Source organism: Bombus fervidus, chromosome 16 (genome assembly GCF_041682495.2).
Source record: "Bombus fervidus isolate BK054 chromosome 16, iyBomFerv1, whole genome shotgun sequence".
NCBI lineage: Eukaryota > Metazoa > Arthropoda > Insecta > Hymenoptera > Apidae > Bombus > Bombus fervidus.
The window spans coordinates 6200206-6218520 of NC_091532.1; the positions used below are offsets into that span (position 1 = coordinate 6200206).

Here is an 18315-nt window from a genome sequence, read left to right on the forward strand (position 1 = left end):
TGTTCATATTCTTTTCTCGTATTCGTTTCTCATATGGTCGCAGTGTAAGTGTGGAGATGCGGCTGTGTTGGTGTAGATTTGTGTGTTCGTTATTTTATTTATCGACCGTATAACATTCAAAACCTCATTGTCTTTTATCTGTTACTTCTTTTTCGTATTTTTTTTGTTCGTTTTGTTAAACAGTGATTTTTTAAATTGTTTCTCTTTCTCCTTTTCTCTTCTCGTTTTTAAACTTTAACGTTTAAACTAGCGATCTCTGAAGTATTTTTAAAGTGTTTCCACCGCTGTGATGCTGTTTGCATATTGGGCCCTCGTCACGAAAAGATTTAGATAAAATCAACGTCATTACGTCAAATTATATGGAATTTCAAAAGAACTGAATTTTCCGAGCGTAATCGGTTCTTTTCAATTCTATATTATAATGTATGCTTGTGCTCGTCCTATCGATGATTCACATTCTAAAAATGTTTCAGAGAACACCATACTCAGGTATTCGCGATCGTCAATATTTCGTGATCTTTATAATCATATCTAATAGCTAGACTTAACATAAATATATGTATATATATATAATATATATATACTCCATTGTATGGCCAACGATCATGCTTTCTCATATTAATATTACACTAAAATCTTCGTCATTAATTTATTAGAAGTTTTACAAATCTTCAATTTCGCCATTTTGTCTCGTTTATCGGTCGTTTATCTTATTTAGATTCTACAGAGAAAAAGAAAAAAAAAAAAAATGATCCAATATCAATAATCTAACAGCAGCATACTTATATGTATCTTAATACACGTATGTATACGAGTGTAATCGCAGCATGATCATCGTTGCATTTAAATAATTAACCATTACAAATAATGAACAATAGAAATGAATTATAAAATAAGTGGCTTAATATCGTTTAAAATGTACCGCAAGGAATTTTTTGTACATCAACGTATATCCGCGCGTAATATCCCTTAAAACTTCCTCCTCTATATCTTAAAACTCCCTATTTCCCTTTTTCCATCGTTTCCGCGTTAATCGATTATCGTTTCGACGTGCTTTCATTGTCGTAGTCGCGTTGAACAGGTCGAACACAGATTGTACCACAGACGGCAACGAATGCCCGTCTATTTCTTTCCTTTTTTCTTTTCTCCTCTGCCATCATTATTCTCTCTGCTCCGCACGTACGGTAGCAAGTTCTTCGACAAATTCGTTTCTCGCGCGTAGGACTAACAATAAGACCGAGAGGGGATTCGAGCAAAACGGAGAAATCCTTCGTGTCTCGAATTATCGTGGAAAAGATTCCAGAGGCTTTCAGTGTATATTTTGGCAGTGATTATTTTCGACTCGGCTTCCCGCCCTTTGCAATCCGCTTTGTGCTGATCCTTTCCTACTCCCGTCATATCGTTCTGGCATGATTCGCTGTAAAATCATAAGACGTCCATTTTTGTTCAAACAAGATATTTCCGTTTTATTTAACGTTACTGTCACGTGTTTGCAGGAATTTATACCTTGCAGACCTTAGGATCAGAAGAGATCGCCAAAGATATGCTTCATAAAGTATAGGAAATATCCTCGTATTCGAGCAATTTGTTGTCCTCTTGTAAGAAATGGTTGCCTTCGTTACAACGAATCACAAGGGAAAGATAGTTTCTTCAGATATGAATATGGTAAAATGCTTCAAAATCGTATATAACCTACGCTGTATGTGTGTATAAAAAAATTCGGGCGGCCCTGGTCTCGTTAGTCGTTTGAACGTATCATCGAATCATCCCCTCGCGTGTCTATTACGAGTTTAGATTAACTAGACGCGTGTTTCTTCCCTTTGCGTTAGGCTCTATTACATACACTAATACGTTTAATCGTTCGTACACATAATATATACCACAATAGTTACATGTGATTCGTTGGGAACGCACGAGGACGCCCATTTGTTCTACCAGACGAGACTTTTATAAATTAATTGGCAGCATAAAGTGACTTCTTTGTACAATAACCAATGGAAAGAATGCGTACGAAAACACAATTTAAACAGATATATCGGGTTTTTCCTTCCCCTCTTTAAGTTTGTTCTCAGACTTAGCGGAACAAAAGGTGTCGGAACGTGCGTTGCTCACGGCACATTGACATACGGATGCGGCTCAGCCTCTTTAACGGCACAAACAACGCTTCGACATCGCGAATACGATACAGAATAGTACTTAATTGGCAACGTACATCCACGTTTAATCGATTTACTTCTTAAATAATCCAACGCTCTAGTTTCTTTCCCGCACTGTGTCTCATCCGATCGCGTTTCTCTATTCACGACCGGACGATGATCTTCTCCTTCGCGTTAAAACTCACGCTTAAGTTGTATATAACCTTATTTCTTTGCCCGATAATAGTCTTCCTCTCAAAAAATTCACGGATAACGACAGGTCGCTCGGCAATTGGAGTGCAAGTGGATAAATAAGTATTCAGTTAATATTTACGAGTTGCAAGCCAAGTGCCCTCGACACAGAATATATAATATATTCATTACTATTATATTCAATCTCGTATCATAATATTTATAATATATTTATATATATATATTTATTTATTTTATATATATATATTTAATATATACAACATGTAATTTTTTTTCGATCGTCTTCGCCCGACCAGTTTCTTCGGTAGATTCTTTCCTTTCTCTTTTCCTTTAATTTTTGTCTGTTAAATTTATTACTTGACGCCTACTGTTCAAATTGGCGTTAATTCTTCTTATATGTAAATTAGATCGACGAGAACTCGTTGGACGAGACGATCCCTCTTTGTAAGTGAAAACACGATCGCATATGGAAAAAGTGAAGGAGTGTATGTGCAGAATTCGGAAATGTTTCGTCAACGAGTGACACACACAGGGTTCGATACTCTCGCTTCTTCTCACCCTCTCTTTTCTTTCTTTCCTCTCTTTTTTTTACGTTTTTTTTTTTATTTTATTTTTCCCCCTACTATTCTTAATTTAATAATTCATGTTTACGACGCCGTGGACACCTACGTTCGTGAACTTGTTTCTTCGTGTCTGCGAGTGTCGTACAATATATGTGTATGATTGTGTGCACGTGTATGTGATTACGAGCGTAGAATCATAATCATATTCGTTCTTTTCTTCTCGCGCGTGTCTTCATTCATTTTCTTTTTCCCCTTTTCCGATGACGATTAAGCTAAGCAAAGATTATCCGTACAAAAGTACAAAGAACACTTATTGTCGACGGGAATGATAATGAAATCACAAAACTCACTAGTCGAAAAGTATTCCAGTCGCGGTTGATGACTTCCTGTAGTTACTTTATATTATATGTATATCGTTCCATCAACTTCCAATGTTGTTTCTTATATTCTTCAACCAGAAACGACACTTTGAGAGCGGACTAACACTCGATGAATCGTATGTACTCTTATAATCAAGAAATTCGCGGTCGATAGTTTAGGCGATTCGTCTACAAGAACGACTGGTGCTCGATGAATATTCCGTCAAGACTATCGTCGGTTAGAAATTTCCCTCTTTTTCTGAATTCTATTCGCAAAGAGGCGAAGGTGTAGAAGTGTTAAATGATCGAACCTGTTAGAAACATTTAAAGGGAAAGAAAGGATTATCAATGGAGAGAGCTCGGTGACGCGCGAGAACCGACGTCAGGACGAAATACATCACGATGGAGAAAGGAGAAACGGACAGCGCCCCTTATAATCTCGTTAAAGCGAAATATACTTGCAAATGTTGTTTTTGTCGCGAGTGAAAAGGAACCAACGAGGTCTGCCTTCGCCTTCAGAGGGCACTGCGACGCTAATGAATCTGGTTGAGCTTATCGAACGTTTTTATCATCGTTACGAGTACATGCAATGATCAGATGATTCGTATCGATCGTAGAGATTCGTATCAAAAGTCGTTTCTTTACATTTAAAATCAGACATCGTCTGATGGTGGGCTTTCTTCATTGGTGAATCGACAACGTGACTGTACGATATAAAATTCTGGTTGAAAAACTCTCCTGTAGAAAAGTACGATAGCCGTAGAATGTTTGCAGTGTTTGTTGCGATCGATTGAGATACGAAGACGCACAATAAATGGATGCACTTTGTGGTTGAACTGAAAACGTGGCAGCGTTCGCGTTAACCTTTCGGATAATTTTTCAACTTTTGTTTCATTTTTCCAGTACATGTTTTAAATTATACATATTTTTATAGGAATTTTTGTGCCCATTTTATTCTTAAAAAACGTATTTATCCCATTCGTAAAAGATACCTTTAACATGAAGTCTCGTTATAAAATCGTGGTGAAAATGTTTCAGTAAAAAGAAGATTAAAAAGCAACGATACATTTTTGAGGAGTTAACAATTGTTAAGTAAAAATTCTCTTTCGAAACGTGCGTAACCATTGTTACCGAGTCGCGGTATATCCGAGTATTTTAAGAGTATTATAAAGATTGTTCGTTTCGAACAGTCGTTGGATCGTCGATCGAACGTGCAATATCGATACCGCGCTTATACATAGAAATAACTATCGCGTTATAAGGCGCGTATCTATCTGTGAAAAAAATCGTGGTAGAACACGCCCCGTTTCGGGCCAGTGAATCGTTTCGAAACGTACAAATAATACTGTTTCCATTAAAAGTATGTCTAAATTACAAAATGCGAGATACGATCCACACGTGTCAGTCAGCACGTGCACGTCCTGGATTAAAAGGGTGGGCGCGTCTAAGAACGAAAGCTACATCGTGGAATGTGTTCGTCTCCTTTTATCTTTGTTTCTGCTGTTTGAACGTGGTAACGGCGTTATTTTTAATAGATTCCGTTGCTCGTGCACGTAAAGCATTTCTTCTCACAGCGATAATTCATTCTCCCTCGTCGACCACGCCGAGTTGTTGAAAGGGACACGTCCCCGAAAGAGCTTTGCAAAAATTCAGTTGGAAGTTTAACGCGTTGGAAACAGGCAAGTTTTCATTCGTTTCCGTATACGTTTGTTATTATATCGTGTAATTCGTTAAAACGTTCGGCGTTGCATATGTTTAAACAAACTCGCGGAAAACGAATCGCGAAAGGAAAATTGTGAATTACCAACCGTGGAAAATTTGTGTTTGTCGTGCACGCGCAATTTCTACCTACGATACCTTTTCTCCCTGCTTCCTTTCTTTTTTTCTTTTTGCTCTAGATTTTCCTATAACCCCCTCCCGCCCCGTTTCTTTTTTTTTTAATATCGATGCGTCCTTTAGAAAAAAACCTCGACTACAAAATTTGATTTGTTCGCGCTAGCATATGAGACATTTTTCACTACTCGGAGAACTCGACTCGTCCTCTCCGTTTCTTTTTTTTTCTCTTCATACGCTTAATCACTTCGCTTAAATAATTGCTAGACATCGCGTTCAAGTATACGATACGTTTCGTTCGCGTTAGAGCGAGACGACAAACCGCAAAGACACAGCTCTCTTTCTCTCTCTTGCTTTCTCAAGCTCGGATCTCCGGATATCGGCGTTCTCCTTCTCTCACGCGGGAAACTCGATTACGAAGATTTTACTTAGAATAGAGTGGTATAATCTGAGGACAGCTCGCAAACGCGTGTTACCTAACAATGATACCTTAGCGATACTTCGATCTGTCAACTTCTCGAGGATACAGAACGAACGAATCAATCGTTCGTTTCTTTCTTTCAAGTAAATTCTTAAGATAAACATTTGAGATTCCTGTTACCATAATCCCTTGCTTCGTCTTTCTTCCGCTTCGTTGAAAAATCGATCCTCGAAAAGCTAACGATCGTACGACGACGTGTGTGGTTGTACAAGTAGTAACGTGTGAGTAACTCGATCGAAGCGAATTTTTCTCAATGTGACGTGTGTGTGAATGTGTGTGTTGTCGAGAAGAAAGAAAAGGCGGCGTAAAAGCCGCCAATTGGACGACGGTGGATCGCGTCGCGAAATCCTATTTACAAAAGATACACGGCGACTGAATGTTCGCTTTCGCGATTGCATATCGAGGCATCGAGGGATCGTTCCCGATCGTTGACGAGCGGAGAATCGTGGTTGATCGCGATTCGCGCACGGTCGTTTTTCCGGCTACGAACAGAGCTGCCATCGAAGAGACAGAAATCGTAAAAAAATGAGAAAGCAAACGGAAAAGTGAATCAGATCTAACGTGAAATTCTCTTTTTTATACTCTGCCACGCAAAAGGAGTTTCTCCGACGAAATAGTAATACTACGTCACGCGAAATAAATACGCAATAATCGTGCGAAAAAAAAAAGAAAGCAGTTCGTTTTGATAAACTAAAATGAGATTCGCGTATGACCAGACAGGGAGGAACACGTGTACGTACATTTGGACGAAAACACGACAGGTGTACCTCTCTGTTGTCAATTTCAAACCCTTTGCACTTTCCGCCTGTGTTTGCAATTTCTGTGAATTTAATTCAAAGTTACTGTGTCATTTAGTAAGCAGTTTCAAAACAGCTGAAAAACATAGCGTGTTTTTGTTCCCAAGGTACGTTGGATCGAATTGACGTCAGTCAAGAGATTCTAGTTTCTTCGAAATAAAAGCTATCGATCGACTATTAAACTCGTAATATCATAAATTATCGTATACTTTAATGACCGCCTCCGCGGTCCTCGATAATCTGCATAATTTCAGTCGATAATAAATATCGATCTGACCCTAAGATGACTCGATCCAATTACCTCGACCTAAACGCATCGAGTATCGTGCAACAAGATATATCCCAAAGATGTTATTTTTCACATGGCTGGAGATCGATTTGCAAAGGGTTATCGAACCGAAACGAGGGGTGGCAGGTTATTTCCGCCGCAGAAGAAGGAACGACCGTCGAATGGACCGTCAAACGGATGATCGGTCTTTAAACAGGCGTGTCCGTCTTCTCGTCCTTTTTCGGCTCCTTGATGTCCGTGCGGCCGTTCACGTATTCCGTGCTCGCGTGTATTGGATTCTCCTGGCCACCCTGCGGTATTTTTTCATCGATGATACGTGGGTCCTCGTGATCCTCTTCATCTTCGTCCCCGGGGGTGATGTGCACCTCGCTTCCGGCGCCGACACCGCTCGCAGCTTCCTCGTCGCCCCGACGCCTCGCTGCAACAAGCAACGCCACGATCGGTCAAGGCAAAAGTGCGTGTGTGGATCCCTCTTTCTTTTTTTTTTTTTTTTGTTCTGTTCTCTCTATTATCTTTTTTTTTATTCTTTTGTATCTCTTTTTTTATTTCGGTTTTGTTTGACTCGATTATTCAAGGGTGGCGTATTTTCTTTGGTTTTATTAACGGTTCTATTTTTGCGCTCTGAACGATTGTCACGGGGTTAGTTAGTGGCGTCTCTGTCGTTTCGCGTTACTCTACTTTCCGATCGATTCTCATCGTGCAGGACAGACTGTCTTTTTTTGGGGAATTTGCAAACGCGCGAGCTATACGCCGAGGTAAGAGCTTTTCTTTCGTTTGCGCTTTAGCATCACGATAAAAGTTCCTCATCTTGTTTAGATGATTTTTAAGCGATTAATTTTCTACCGTGTTTCTATAGTGTGATTCGACGTTTGTCATACGTACCTCCAAGAAATAGTATAGATAACAGTTTTGCTTTTCTATCTGTCTTAGTGTCAGATATGAAAAGATATGACAATTGCACAATCTCAAACGCTAGTTTAATCCAAAAGAATTAATTGTCGATCAAATTGTCTATTTTCATTAACGTTTGTTGTACACCGTGGTGTGGCCGCGTTGCTCAGGCGTTTGCAATCGAGCGCGATTTAATCGGTCGTTAGAGCGGTTAATAATCATAAACATTCACAGGCAAGTCATCGCACTAATGTATATTCCAATCCAAGCAAGGTAAATGTGAATGAACGTGAACGTGGTCAAATTTCAACACGTAACCAGCTAATTATCAGCTAAGATAAATAGTAAAAACATCGAGAATCGTGAAAGGTTCGAGATGGGGTTGGATTGTATAAAAGGGACAGCTGATACGAGCATGCTTGTGCGATCATAATCTAGGAATAGATTATAGAATTAATAATATAATTAATTAATAATTATTGTTCTAATTGGGCAAAAAGAAAAAATATAGTCACGACGGAGAAGCAAATTGAAAGAAAGATAACATCGATAAAGGGTCTGGTCTGGTTTCACTTCGAACAAATGTCACCACACTTGCCTTCGCCGATTGTTCGTCGTTGCTTGTCGCAAAAAGAAACTCGCTCCTGTTTCATTGGACCCAGCGGGCCTTGAATTTAGAGGAATTCTCGCCGGGGATTTCTTCAACAACGTATCGCAACAGACAATCGTGGCCTGAGTCAGTGTTTTTCAAATAGCTTTCTTCCCCTTGCGAGCCGTTATTCGATCGCGAATGAACGCTTTTTCCCTTCGAAGTGTCGAATTAAATGCTACAGGAATAATTTTATCGAGAAGTTGAGCCAAAAGGAATTTTTTATCTTCGAAGTTCTTTCCGTCTTTTCTTAGTACATGTCTCGAAAAGAATTTATGATTTTTGCTTTCTGGTAGATCGGAAAGGGAATAATTTGAAAAACACTGCGCGAATAATAATGAACGGAGCATAAATTAGGCATCGTATTAGTAGTACATGCTGTGAAAGTCGTAAGCACGATATGCATGCACGAATGACAGAAATATGTATGTTTATGATTTAATGAGATCGACTCGATGATATTCATAATTCTGTATAGTTTCGGGTTCTTCTTATTGTCTCAGTAACGTTTGAAATTTTTAGCGAAGAATCGTATTCAGATCTGTTCTAATCTTTAGATTCTTTAGAATCTTAGATACAGAGGTATTGTATTGCTACTTTAAAAAAGTATAAAAATCCGATTTATATTTAAATCTTTTTAATCAAACCATGTTTAACGATCGATTGGGAATATAGTAATTTTTAAGCAAAAATATCTTTGCCAGAATTGTGTTTATCGACTCACAAACCGATAAATGGATCATTCCGAACAATGAAATTCTGATTTGTTCATTCGTCACGCGAGTATCGATTATACGCCAGATTTCTGGCATGAATAATCGAACTTTAACTCTGTTTATTCTCTTCGACGTACTATCGGAAGTTTAACCCTTTTTGTTTTTTTTTGTTTTTTTTTTTTTTTGCTTTTCTAGTACACTGTGACACTAGTTCGAGCAGAATTTGAAAATAAATGGGAATCGATAAAATCGTAAAAATCAAATCGCCGTTGAAGCTTGTTCGTATTTGCTTTAAACGCATTTTGAAGTTACATACTTTCATTTTTATCCTAATAGCTCCTAATGAAATAGCCTTAACGATTACTAGCGTAGTATAATCGTAGTATTGATTCGTTTCCAGATTTCTGAATTACTAAATTCTCAAAATTTGTATTAAATTTAATATCAATTACCTAATCGCATGTTAACTTTCGTTTCACACATTTATCCAAGGCAAATTATCTCGTTCACATCGCTTTCCATTAATTCACGGCACGTATCGGAATCTGTTGCAGGGATCGAGTATTTCCACGATAATTCGAGACCAGGTAACGACGACAATGTGAATGTGTCAGGAGAGTTGATTAAAAATGGTCTGACACGGATATGAGAAAAGTAGCGAGTAGACGAGCTGATGATGAACGAGGAACGAGCAATACTTTTAAAAAAAGGGGTGTTTTGCTGCCTGAGGTGACTTACCCCTGGACAGTGTCATGCCTAGAGTACGGAATCGCAAGGTAATTGTTGCTGTTTCTCCTTATTCTTTACTTGGCCCGACTTGCATGCTGTCCTATCGGTAGCGGCACAACACACAAGACATTTGTATACATACAAATATAGAGATATAAATTAAGAAACATGTATAGTTTTACGATGGAGTACAGCTAGCGAAGGTCGTTTGCTTCCTACACACGTACAACCGCTCATAATTTCATTGGAATTATTATAGTTTGCTTGTTAAGAAACCTTCTCTCAATTTTTCTAGAGTTTCATAAATCGTTTTGTACGAGTTCTCTAACAGACAATTTCAGCAACTAAATTCCTTTATAATCTAATATTATGTAAATGTCTATTATTTTGATAAAGGAGATGGAACGCAAATAAGAAAAATTAGATATATAGAGGACAGCTGAAAAAAGAAATTGATGTAGTATATAAATAACGTAGTCGCTGCTGATAAAAAATATCGGTATTATCCTATCCATCGATACAAAAATAATATAAGATCGATTTTATCTTATTGCGTTATCTGCAACTCGATCGTTAGTGGCTGACTTTAGCTAATTAACTTTTATCTTCCTTCGAGTCTATGCATCGCTCGTTTATTTACTTTCCATTCATCGTTTATTATATTTGTTATTATCCGTGTCGAATCGAAGTGACAAAAGTACACGAAAAATCGCCAAAAGGGATGGGGAATCGCGCGGTACGAACGAAGTAGTTCGTATGAATTATTAAAAAAATAGATACTCACCTGCGAAGCACCAGCGTCCGGTCGCACGGGCAAAAATTAGTATGAAAACGATGAGAAGTAGCACCAGGGCTCCAACAACGATGCCGATGATAGAACCGGCATCTAAGTCGACGCCTGAAATTTTGTAGAAAGTCAAAATGAAGTTTGTTGTACAACTTCTTTTTATCGATACAAACAAATTAAACTAATCTTATCGTCGACTATTTCGCATGAGATAAATTTCCGCGACTTTTGTATCTTCATCGCGATTGTGGTCTGCAAAGTTTCGAGTTCGAATATGAATAAGATCAAATGCAGAGGACACACGTATATAAAAATATTAAAAATATCGAAAATTGAATTAGAAAATATCGAATTAGAAATCATGCACCAGTAATTGAATACGAATGCACCTCTATCGTTGAAAAATCAAGAAAAGCTAGCTTAACGAAGCTTTAACATTTCCAAGACACAGTCGATCGAACTTGAATATCTGTTAGAATAAAAATCAAAGTGTCATTGTTTCTTGTATATACTCATGTTAAAAAATGCGTTTCATCGATAATGAATGTACAAAGCAGAGCGTAAATATGTTCGTGTCGGATAAAAAATATATATATACGTAAAAATATACATATATACGTAATGTAACAAGAGTCAACAAGCACTCTGAAGCCTTTGGTATATTTAATGTCTATGAAACTTATAATTCTAATGCAGAAATGTGCAAGAGAGGTCGGTGACGCGAAATCTGTGTTCGATATCGACAAAAGCGTTGATTCATGTAAAGGCGATCGCACAAAAATTTAGTCACGTTTATTTGAAAAATACAGATTTGCCATTCATGTTTGCAGTGGTATCAATAACAAACGTAACGTTGTATATATAACCGTATCCCGTAGCGCGGAGTTCCATTTACGTGATCCCTCTGTGAATCTATCGTGTGACTTTCGCACGAATTGATGACACGGTTTGAAAAATCGCGACGACAAAAAAAAAAAAAAAAAAAAAAGAAAGATAAAGAAAAAAGAACAAGATATTACAGCTACAGTTTTTGCACGATCTTTAAACAAACAGAGAAATATTACTTGGAGACAAACAACGGTTGGTAGATTAATAAAAATAAAAGATCGTTTCGATTCTGCCGCTTCGAAAAATATCGATGTTGTCCTTTAGCATTTCTTTTTCTTCTAATTTTTCATCGAATTCTCTTCATTCGAAAATATACACAGACCGATAAAATAAATTTGACAAAATAAAAAATATTTTGAACCGACGTAGCGTAGTAGTAAAAATATGGCGATAAAAGTTTCGCCTTTGGGCATAATTTATCAACTACAAAACGTGTCGTAATCCACCATTTTCATGGAACTTCACGCGTACGGAGCTACATCGACTACTTACTACGTATAATAATTTGAAAGAATGACATTACCTAGTGCGTGCATGTGTTCGGAGAGCTTACCATAGAAGTGACCGAACGGCCCTGCGTGAAAGCATGCGGTGAAGGATCGATATGGTTAGAAACACATAGCGCATACGGACACAATAGAGAAAAGACACGCAAAAATATTCTAATTCGTACATATTCGGTGTAATTGAAAACGTAATGACGGACGTTGGCTAGCGCGTGAAAGTGACAACGAATATGACATGAATCGGTAGACAGATGGTGAGTATGCTTGATCGGATGAAATGATGGTGACAAACACGAAATGTGGAAACTAACAGCATGATCGACAGCTACCGACGAATTTCAAATCAGTTTTATCGTCTTTCTCTATAGCGATATCGAATAATCAATATTCACCCGACGATACGAATGAAAATTAATTCTGTTGCTATTTAATATTTTTTCTCCCTTCAACATCGTTGATCGTACATTTTCCTTGTTTTATGCTTGCATGACTGCTTTTTTAAAAATCTATTTTAATATTACGATTACACGATTAATGCTTGATACTTTTTTTTTCTCTCCTCGTCTTTTATTTTTCCGTTTTCCACTTTGACGCAGATAAAAGTTCGTCGTGATTTGCACGCTACTTTGGTGCACAGTGAGATTAGGTGATTTTTTTTCACGATAATTGAATTCTGAGCGTTTCCGTGGTTTTTACCTGCGGGTTCTGTGGCTGTCGACAAAATGATACGATATTCGTAAGCCCCTTCGTCGTTACGGGCTTCCAGGATATAGTCCTTCTCAGTGTCGGATTTTTGCACGCTGTCGATCGTCAGGATCACGCTCCACGCTCCTCTTCCCTGTAAAAAATAAATTCTTTGGTCACTTAACTATTCGATCTCTTACCAATCAAACGTTCTCTAATTCTAAAGGTGATTAATTTTTGCCGTCATAAAATTGAATATAAAGATATCGATATTTTCATTTTTACTTTTGGAATGTTTTCGAATTCGTTTATCTAACGAGCAGAGGCCAGGATCACTTTTGCATTTAAACGACGCTGTAATTTCAATCTCCGACATCCTGTGGTCCGAACAAATTCCACCAACCGATATTACGCGTATTTCGATGAATTTTAATTTCATCATATTAATATTATGAATTCACTGTTGAATGTTTAATTTCGTAAGCCGCGTTATTATGCTAAATTTTTCACTAGCTGTGGAGTCTCCGAAAAAATTTCCTTAATGGTAATTTATCTATAAAATTTCCAAGCCTTCTGCATTTAATTATTTCAACAACGAAAACAGAAAATCAATTTAATCTACCTTTCTTCGAATGAGACGAATAATTCAACAGTTTTACTTATTTTTTCCTGTTGCCTCTTTTATACAAAATGAGACAGTTTTTGATATCGATAGTCGAATTATTTCGGGCGATTTCACTGCACGAACTGTAGCATCCGAATCGGCCGGAATTTCATTAAAGCTGTTTGATTAGCGAGAAACTTTGCGAGTCACGCAAATGTATAAAAAGCGCTAAGTGCACCGTGAAAATCGATGCTCTGGAATGCGGAATCTTTGTTCCATTACCTTCACTCGTATTCTCCTCCATTCCTCGTTCGTTCCTCAATTTACTCTTTCGTTGTTTTTTCACGAGAAAGCTCCCTTGGCAACTCAAATTCTACTAGCTTCAGTATCTATTCCATTATTTTCTTCATTGATAATTCGATTCGTATCTCTCTTTACCAATTAATCTTTACATACTTCATTTCTATGTATAGCTTCACCTTTTGCTTCATAGAATTCAATGTGCATTACTATTCAAGTATCTCGAGGAACGTTCAAAAAAATATTCAACATTTATAGCTAGAATTTTCATTCTGTGTTCGTTCGACCGAGCGAATTGAGAGAACACAATCGACGCGAACCTTTTACTAGTAAAGTTTACCAAACTTTCCAAGTGGAAGAATATTTTATTTATCTGATAATAGAAGCTCGTTCACGTGGAAAAACTTTTAAGACGGATTTCTTTCGATATGTTTCTAGTCTCGAATTAATGCGTGATGTTTTTGTATTGATTTATACGTACCTCCAACTTTCGATAGTATTCATTACTTAGAATAATGTTATTCCTCGGTTTTTTAAACGTCTGTTGCAATAATTACATCTTGTTGTATGTTCGATATTACATTTTTTTAAATATATAATGTTTCATATCAAATAGATATGGATCATAATAATAATAAGAAGAATATATATGTACAGATATGAATTTGATAGAAGGTATAAGAAATTTCGTTAATTTACCAGATCCACAGCGGTCGAGGTTTCGAGTCGATTGCTTTCGTCTGGGTTACCCTCGGTGATCATTTCATTGTTCACTCGCCATTTGAAATGCGGCCTAGGGTTTGCGTAAACGGTCACGTTCACGATACCCTGGTGTCCAACTACGTATCCAAAGCGCTCGATGGTTGGTTGCGGTTGAGGAGGATCTAAAAGGAAAGGTTTCTATTTTTAATTGCTCGGCATCTTCCACAGATTTGAATATTCTGTCATTGATAGAAATTCCATGCTGAAAATAAAATATTTCGAATATCTCCATATACGCATGAAAGATTTTTAATTTGGAAAAATAGAAATAAATCGCTAGCAAGCTTACGGTTGAGTTATTAGAATTTACTTAATATCTCCAATTAGAATTTTTATTCTTTCCTTTTTTTAAATCTCTTACGTTTAAAAAGTGTCTGTACTTTTATTAGCAAAGAAAGGGTTTCTTTTTACATTATGTGTTAAGATTTACAATTTCGTATATCGTTCGAATAATCGATTGCTTACAGAAAACTTGCAGTTGCATAGTAGTTTCCTTAGGCCGGTCGAGTGCAATGTGGCTGGCAACGCATCGAAGGATTTTTCCATTGTCCGTCCAATCCAAACTACGCGATGCATTTTGCACAGCCAGTGAGTTATCGTCCAGGTTCGAGTCGTAAATCGTAGGTCTTTCTTCGTTGCCGATAGGTTCGTCGTCTAGTTATCATAAAAAGGACACAGAGCTGAGTACGGTATAACCTCTGACAAAAAGTTAATTAAAAATCCCTCTATTCCGCCGACTAATTACCAAGGAACAAAGAAACATTGGCTGCTGGTCGTCCGGCTGGTGCGCTGCAACTCACTTCCAATTTTTCTCCTTTTCTATATATATTTCTTCCATCGGATCCAGGACTAGCGTGAAGCTCTGGATTGTTCGGCGGTTCTGAAAATCCAGTTGCAAGCATTAATTATTTCTTAAATGCAAGAACGACGTTGAATTTTCTATTGAAAGTCAAATCATTAAAATTGCCCCGGCTACGTCGATGCTCGTTAATTTACCACGGTTCAAGCAGGAGAAAACTTGCAGATCTTTATTTAAATTCGCTCGAAACATTTCCAAGTCTCCATCATGACCCGTTTTCGTCATTTATCTTTATCGACTTTATCTGAAAATAGTAATTTCCTTTCGCGCTACCATCTCCTCCTTCTACAAACCCGTCGCGTAAGCAATTCTCTTAACGAAGATTAATTAGCTCTCGAATTCCCGCACACGTATATTCCACACCGTAATATTTTTCCCTGTACGGGGGAATACTTTTCTCAGACAACTAACGTCGCGAAGTTTTACAACGATTTTCTCATTAATTTCGAGGCTACGCGTAAAAACGACGACGATTAATTACGCGCGCTCTTTTAATTATGCTTCGACTCCTTTGCAATTAAGGATTGGCATCTGATGCATGTGACATATACTGCTGTTTTTAACTGCCATCCGTAACTCTTGTGTTAAAACGAATTCTTTAGCGATTCTTTTCAACGTATAAGGCTATGATAAGAGTAACTGCATCTTTCTGATGATCTGGTTGACGAATATGCCAGAACGATCAGACGTAGAGACTCTTGTCAGAGAAGCTGTAACGTTCTTCGGATGTTTGGTTCGCCAGGACTCATATCAACTGTAACCATAGCCTAAGAAAGATACGAGGAAAAACTGGCACTTCTAGTCTTATTATTAATGTTAGCGCGAGTTGTCAAATTAAAATCAGACCTTGAAGAGTGAAATGGATAGAAAATAATAATACATACTAGCTACGATAATTCTCGTAGATGCCTGTGCCTCCGCTCGACGTTCGGTGGTTGTCAGGGTGCACTTGAAAATTCCATCGTGACTTTCCTTGATCTTGGCAATGTGAACGCCGCATTGGCCGGCCTCCGTGCCTTCTCCGTAATACTCGATACCATCTTCAGACGGTTGTCCCTTGGATAACACCATACCACCTTCTTCGCCAGGTATTTCGACACGGCAGACCCGCAGTGGTCTACCCACTCTGCACAAAATTTGCAAACTCTCGCCCAGTCGTACGGCAGTCTGATGTTTTGGCTCGATGTCCACGACTAGGTTCGGTTTCGATGCTGGAACCAAGAGAAAGAATAATTAGATTGTCTGATGAAAATAATTTCAAAGGCACGCTATATTATATCACGTGAAAATTTGCGCACGAAACGGGACGAATTTAAAAAAATTGCAACCCTGATGGTTTTCACAGACACTAGACGTTATGAATATATTATATTATATCGCGAAAATGCACACCGTAGTATACCTATTATATAAAAACGCGTATGTGAAACGTGATGAATTTAAAGAGATTAAAATTCCGTTAGTTTCATCAGACGTTATTTCAAAGTCTGTCTGAATTTTTCTTCCGGCAGTTAATTTTTTTGCAACCTGCCAAGCAATTGAATTATCGCGCGAAGGAACAGGGTTGAAGCTTCGTAATTTTTCTTAATCTCCGCGTTACACGTTACTTCTTACCGGGTACTGTGAATCCTGCGCGTTTGTGGCACTCGCTTTCGAGAACATTCGTTATAATTTCATTGAAACGCGTGGAGATTCGCGCTGCATATAATCGGCGAAGTAACGAAGATACAGTGTTTTAGCGAGGAAGTGACAATAAGTGTAGTCGTTTCTAGTGGACGATATCGTGCTATTTATATGCGAATGAAGTTCTCGCGAGGAGACTTAAGGAAGGTGTTAAATTTATGGATACGTGTCCGCTTTCAATGGCTCGTAACTTATAATAATCAAGAAGACGCGCAATAAAAGCCTGCCTTCATCGACTACGTGGGCGACGAAGATTTAATATCAGCGTCACCTTGAAATTGCACGTCATCCCACGACGTTAATTTTAATTTCCAGTCGATTCGTTGCACGGTATAATAATCGTCATTATGCTCGCGGAGAGGCGTAACCATGGTTTTTCGGCTGTGCTTTTATACTTGCGTCGCCTCGTGCTTTCGACTCTTCGTAAAGAAAATCGTAAAACTCATATAAGACGTTTCATTTCGAAGAATGAAACTTGCACTGTATGAAAACATTTTATACGATTTCATACTTTTTATATTCTTTGTACTTCTTTTATGACTTCGCTCGTCCTGCTTTCCAACTTTGTGAAATTGATTTCTTTAATCTTAATTCCTAAAAGCTCCTTTTATATTAGACTTTTTATACCTTAATTCCACTTCTACGGCTTCTTATTTCAAATTCTTAATCTTCTGCCATCGTTCTGTACACTTTTACAATAAACTGACGGAAGCGTTTCCTACTTTCTTATACTTCTATAAATAACAATTTCGATCGTTTCATACTCTTCGAAGATAATAACGGTATTACATTCTACGGAACATAAATAAGATTTCAGATTCTTTCGAGCGACAGACGTAGATACAAACATCTGTGTATCGTTGTATCGTTTTATCGAGTAACAAAACGACGTGAGATTACGTTTCCCATTTTACACGGCTACCTCTTTTCCAATCGGTTTTCCCTATTTGCTCCCCACAACGTGGCTGGAACTTGCAGCGCGATCGTTCATCTAAAACAGCGCGGAAAAAAAGACGGGCGAGCTTCGAAGGAATTTCCTTTCGAACCAGCGCACCCCATCCCCATCGCTTTTCTGAAACTTTCCGTAATTGTACTGGTATGTAATGGATAACGAGAACTACCTACAGTCCGCTTGTATCGCAAATGAACAAAAGTTTCGGCGCAAAAAGCTTCAAAAGTATCGAGCTGTACCTGAGCCAGCTCCAATGTCTGGGAAATGGACGAGAGAAAGAGACAGCAATGCTTCCTAGGAAAGCGAGAACGTGTAACTGCTACGTTCCATTGGTAATTGCATTGTCAAACTGGTGTCCGATGTTATAAGACGCGTTATGGATTCATTCAAAGTATTGTAGTGGTACAGGAGTCAACAGAAGATTCGAATCGGGAGAGACTCATATTATTGTGACTTGGAGTATCAACGTTGTTTTGGTTTGCTATGTTCAAGGGTAAACGAACTTAGGAAAAGAAAATATTATTTGTAATCGTCAACCGGAGTTACACTGGAACTTTTTATAATACCACCGGTCGATACAAATAGACGAACGTCTCTCCAGGACAATCAGTATAGCGAATCATTCTATACCGAGT

General features: G+C 38.0%; 1 protein-coding gene across 3 annotated transcripts in view; it reads right to left on the minus strand.

The window, feature by feature from the left end:
- The window catches only part of Fas3 (fasciclin 3), a 365977-nt gene that overhangs the window by 5469 nt on the left and 342193 nt on the right, over positions 1 to 18315 (minus strand). For 2 of the 3 annotated variants that reach the window (XM_072019243.1, XM_072019244.1), the window contains exons 2-7: positions 15930 to 16256; positions 14932 to 15066; positions 14652 to 14840; positions 14124 to 14308; positions 12533 to 12674; positions 10440 to 10553 (exon numbers count right to left, since the gene is read on the minus strand). In XM_072019243.1, the coding sequence (XP_071875344.1) occupies positions 10440 to 10553; positions 12533 to 12674; positions 14124 to 14308; positions 14652 to 14840; positions 14932 to 15066; positions 15930 to 16256 (1092 nt within the window). Of the gene's footprint in view, positions 1 to 4239; positions 7089 to 10439; positions 10554 to 12532; positions 12675 to 14123; positions 14309 to 14651; positions 14841 to 14931; positions 15067 to 15929; positions 16257 to 18315 lie in introns of those variants that run through there. The other variant, XM_072019246.1, reaches the window with a different exon arrangement.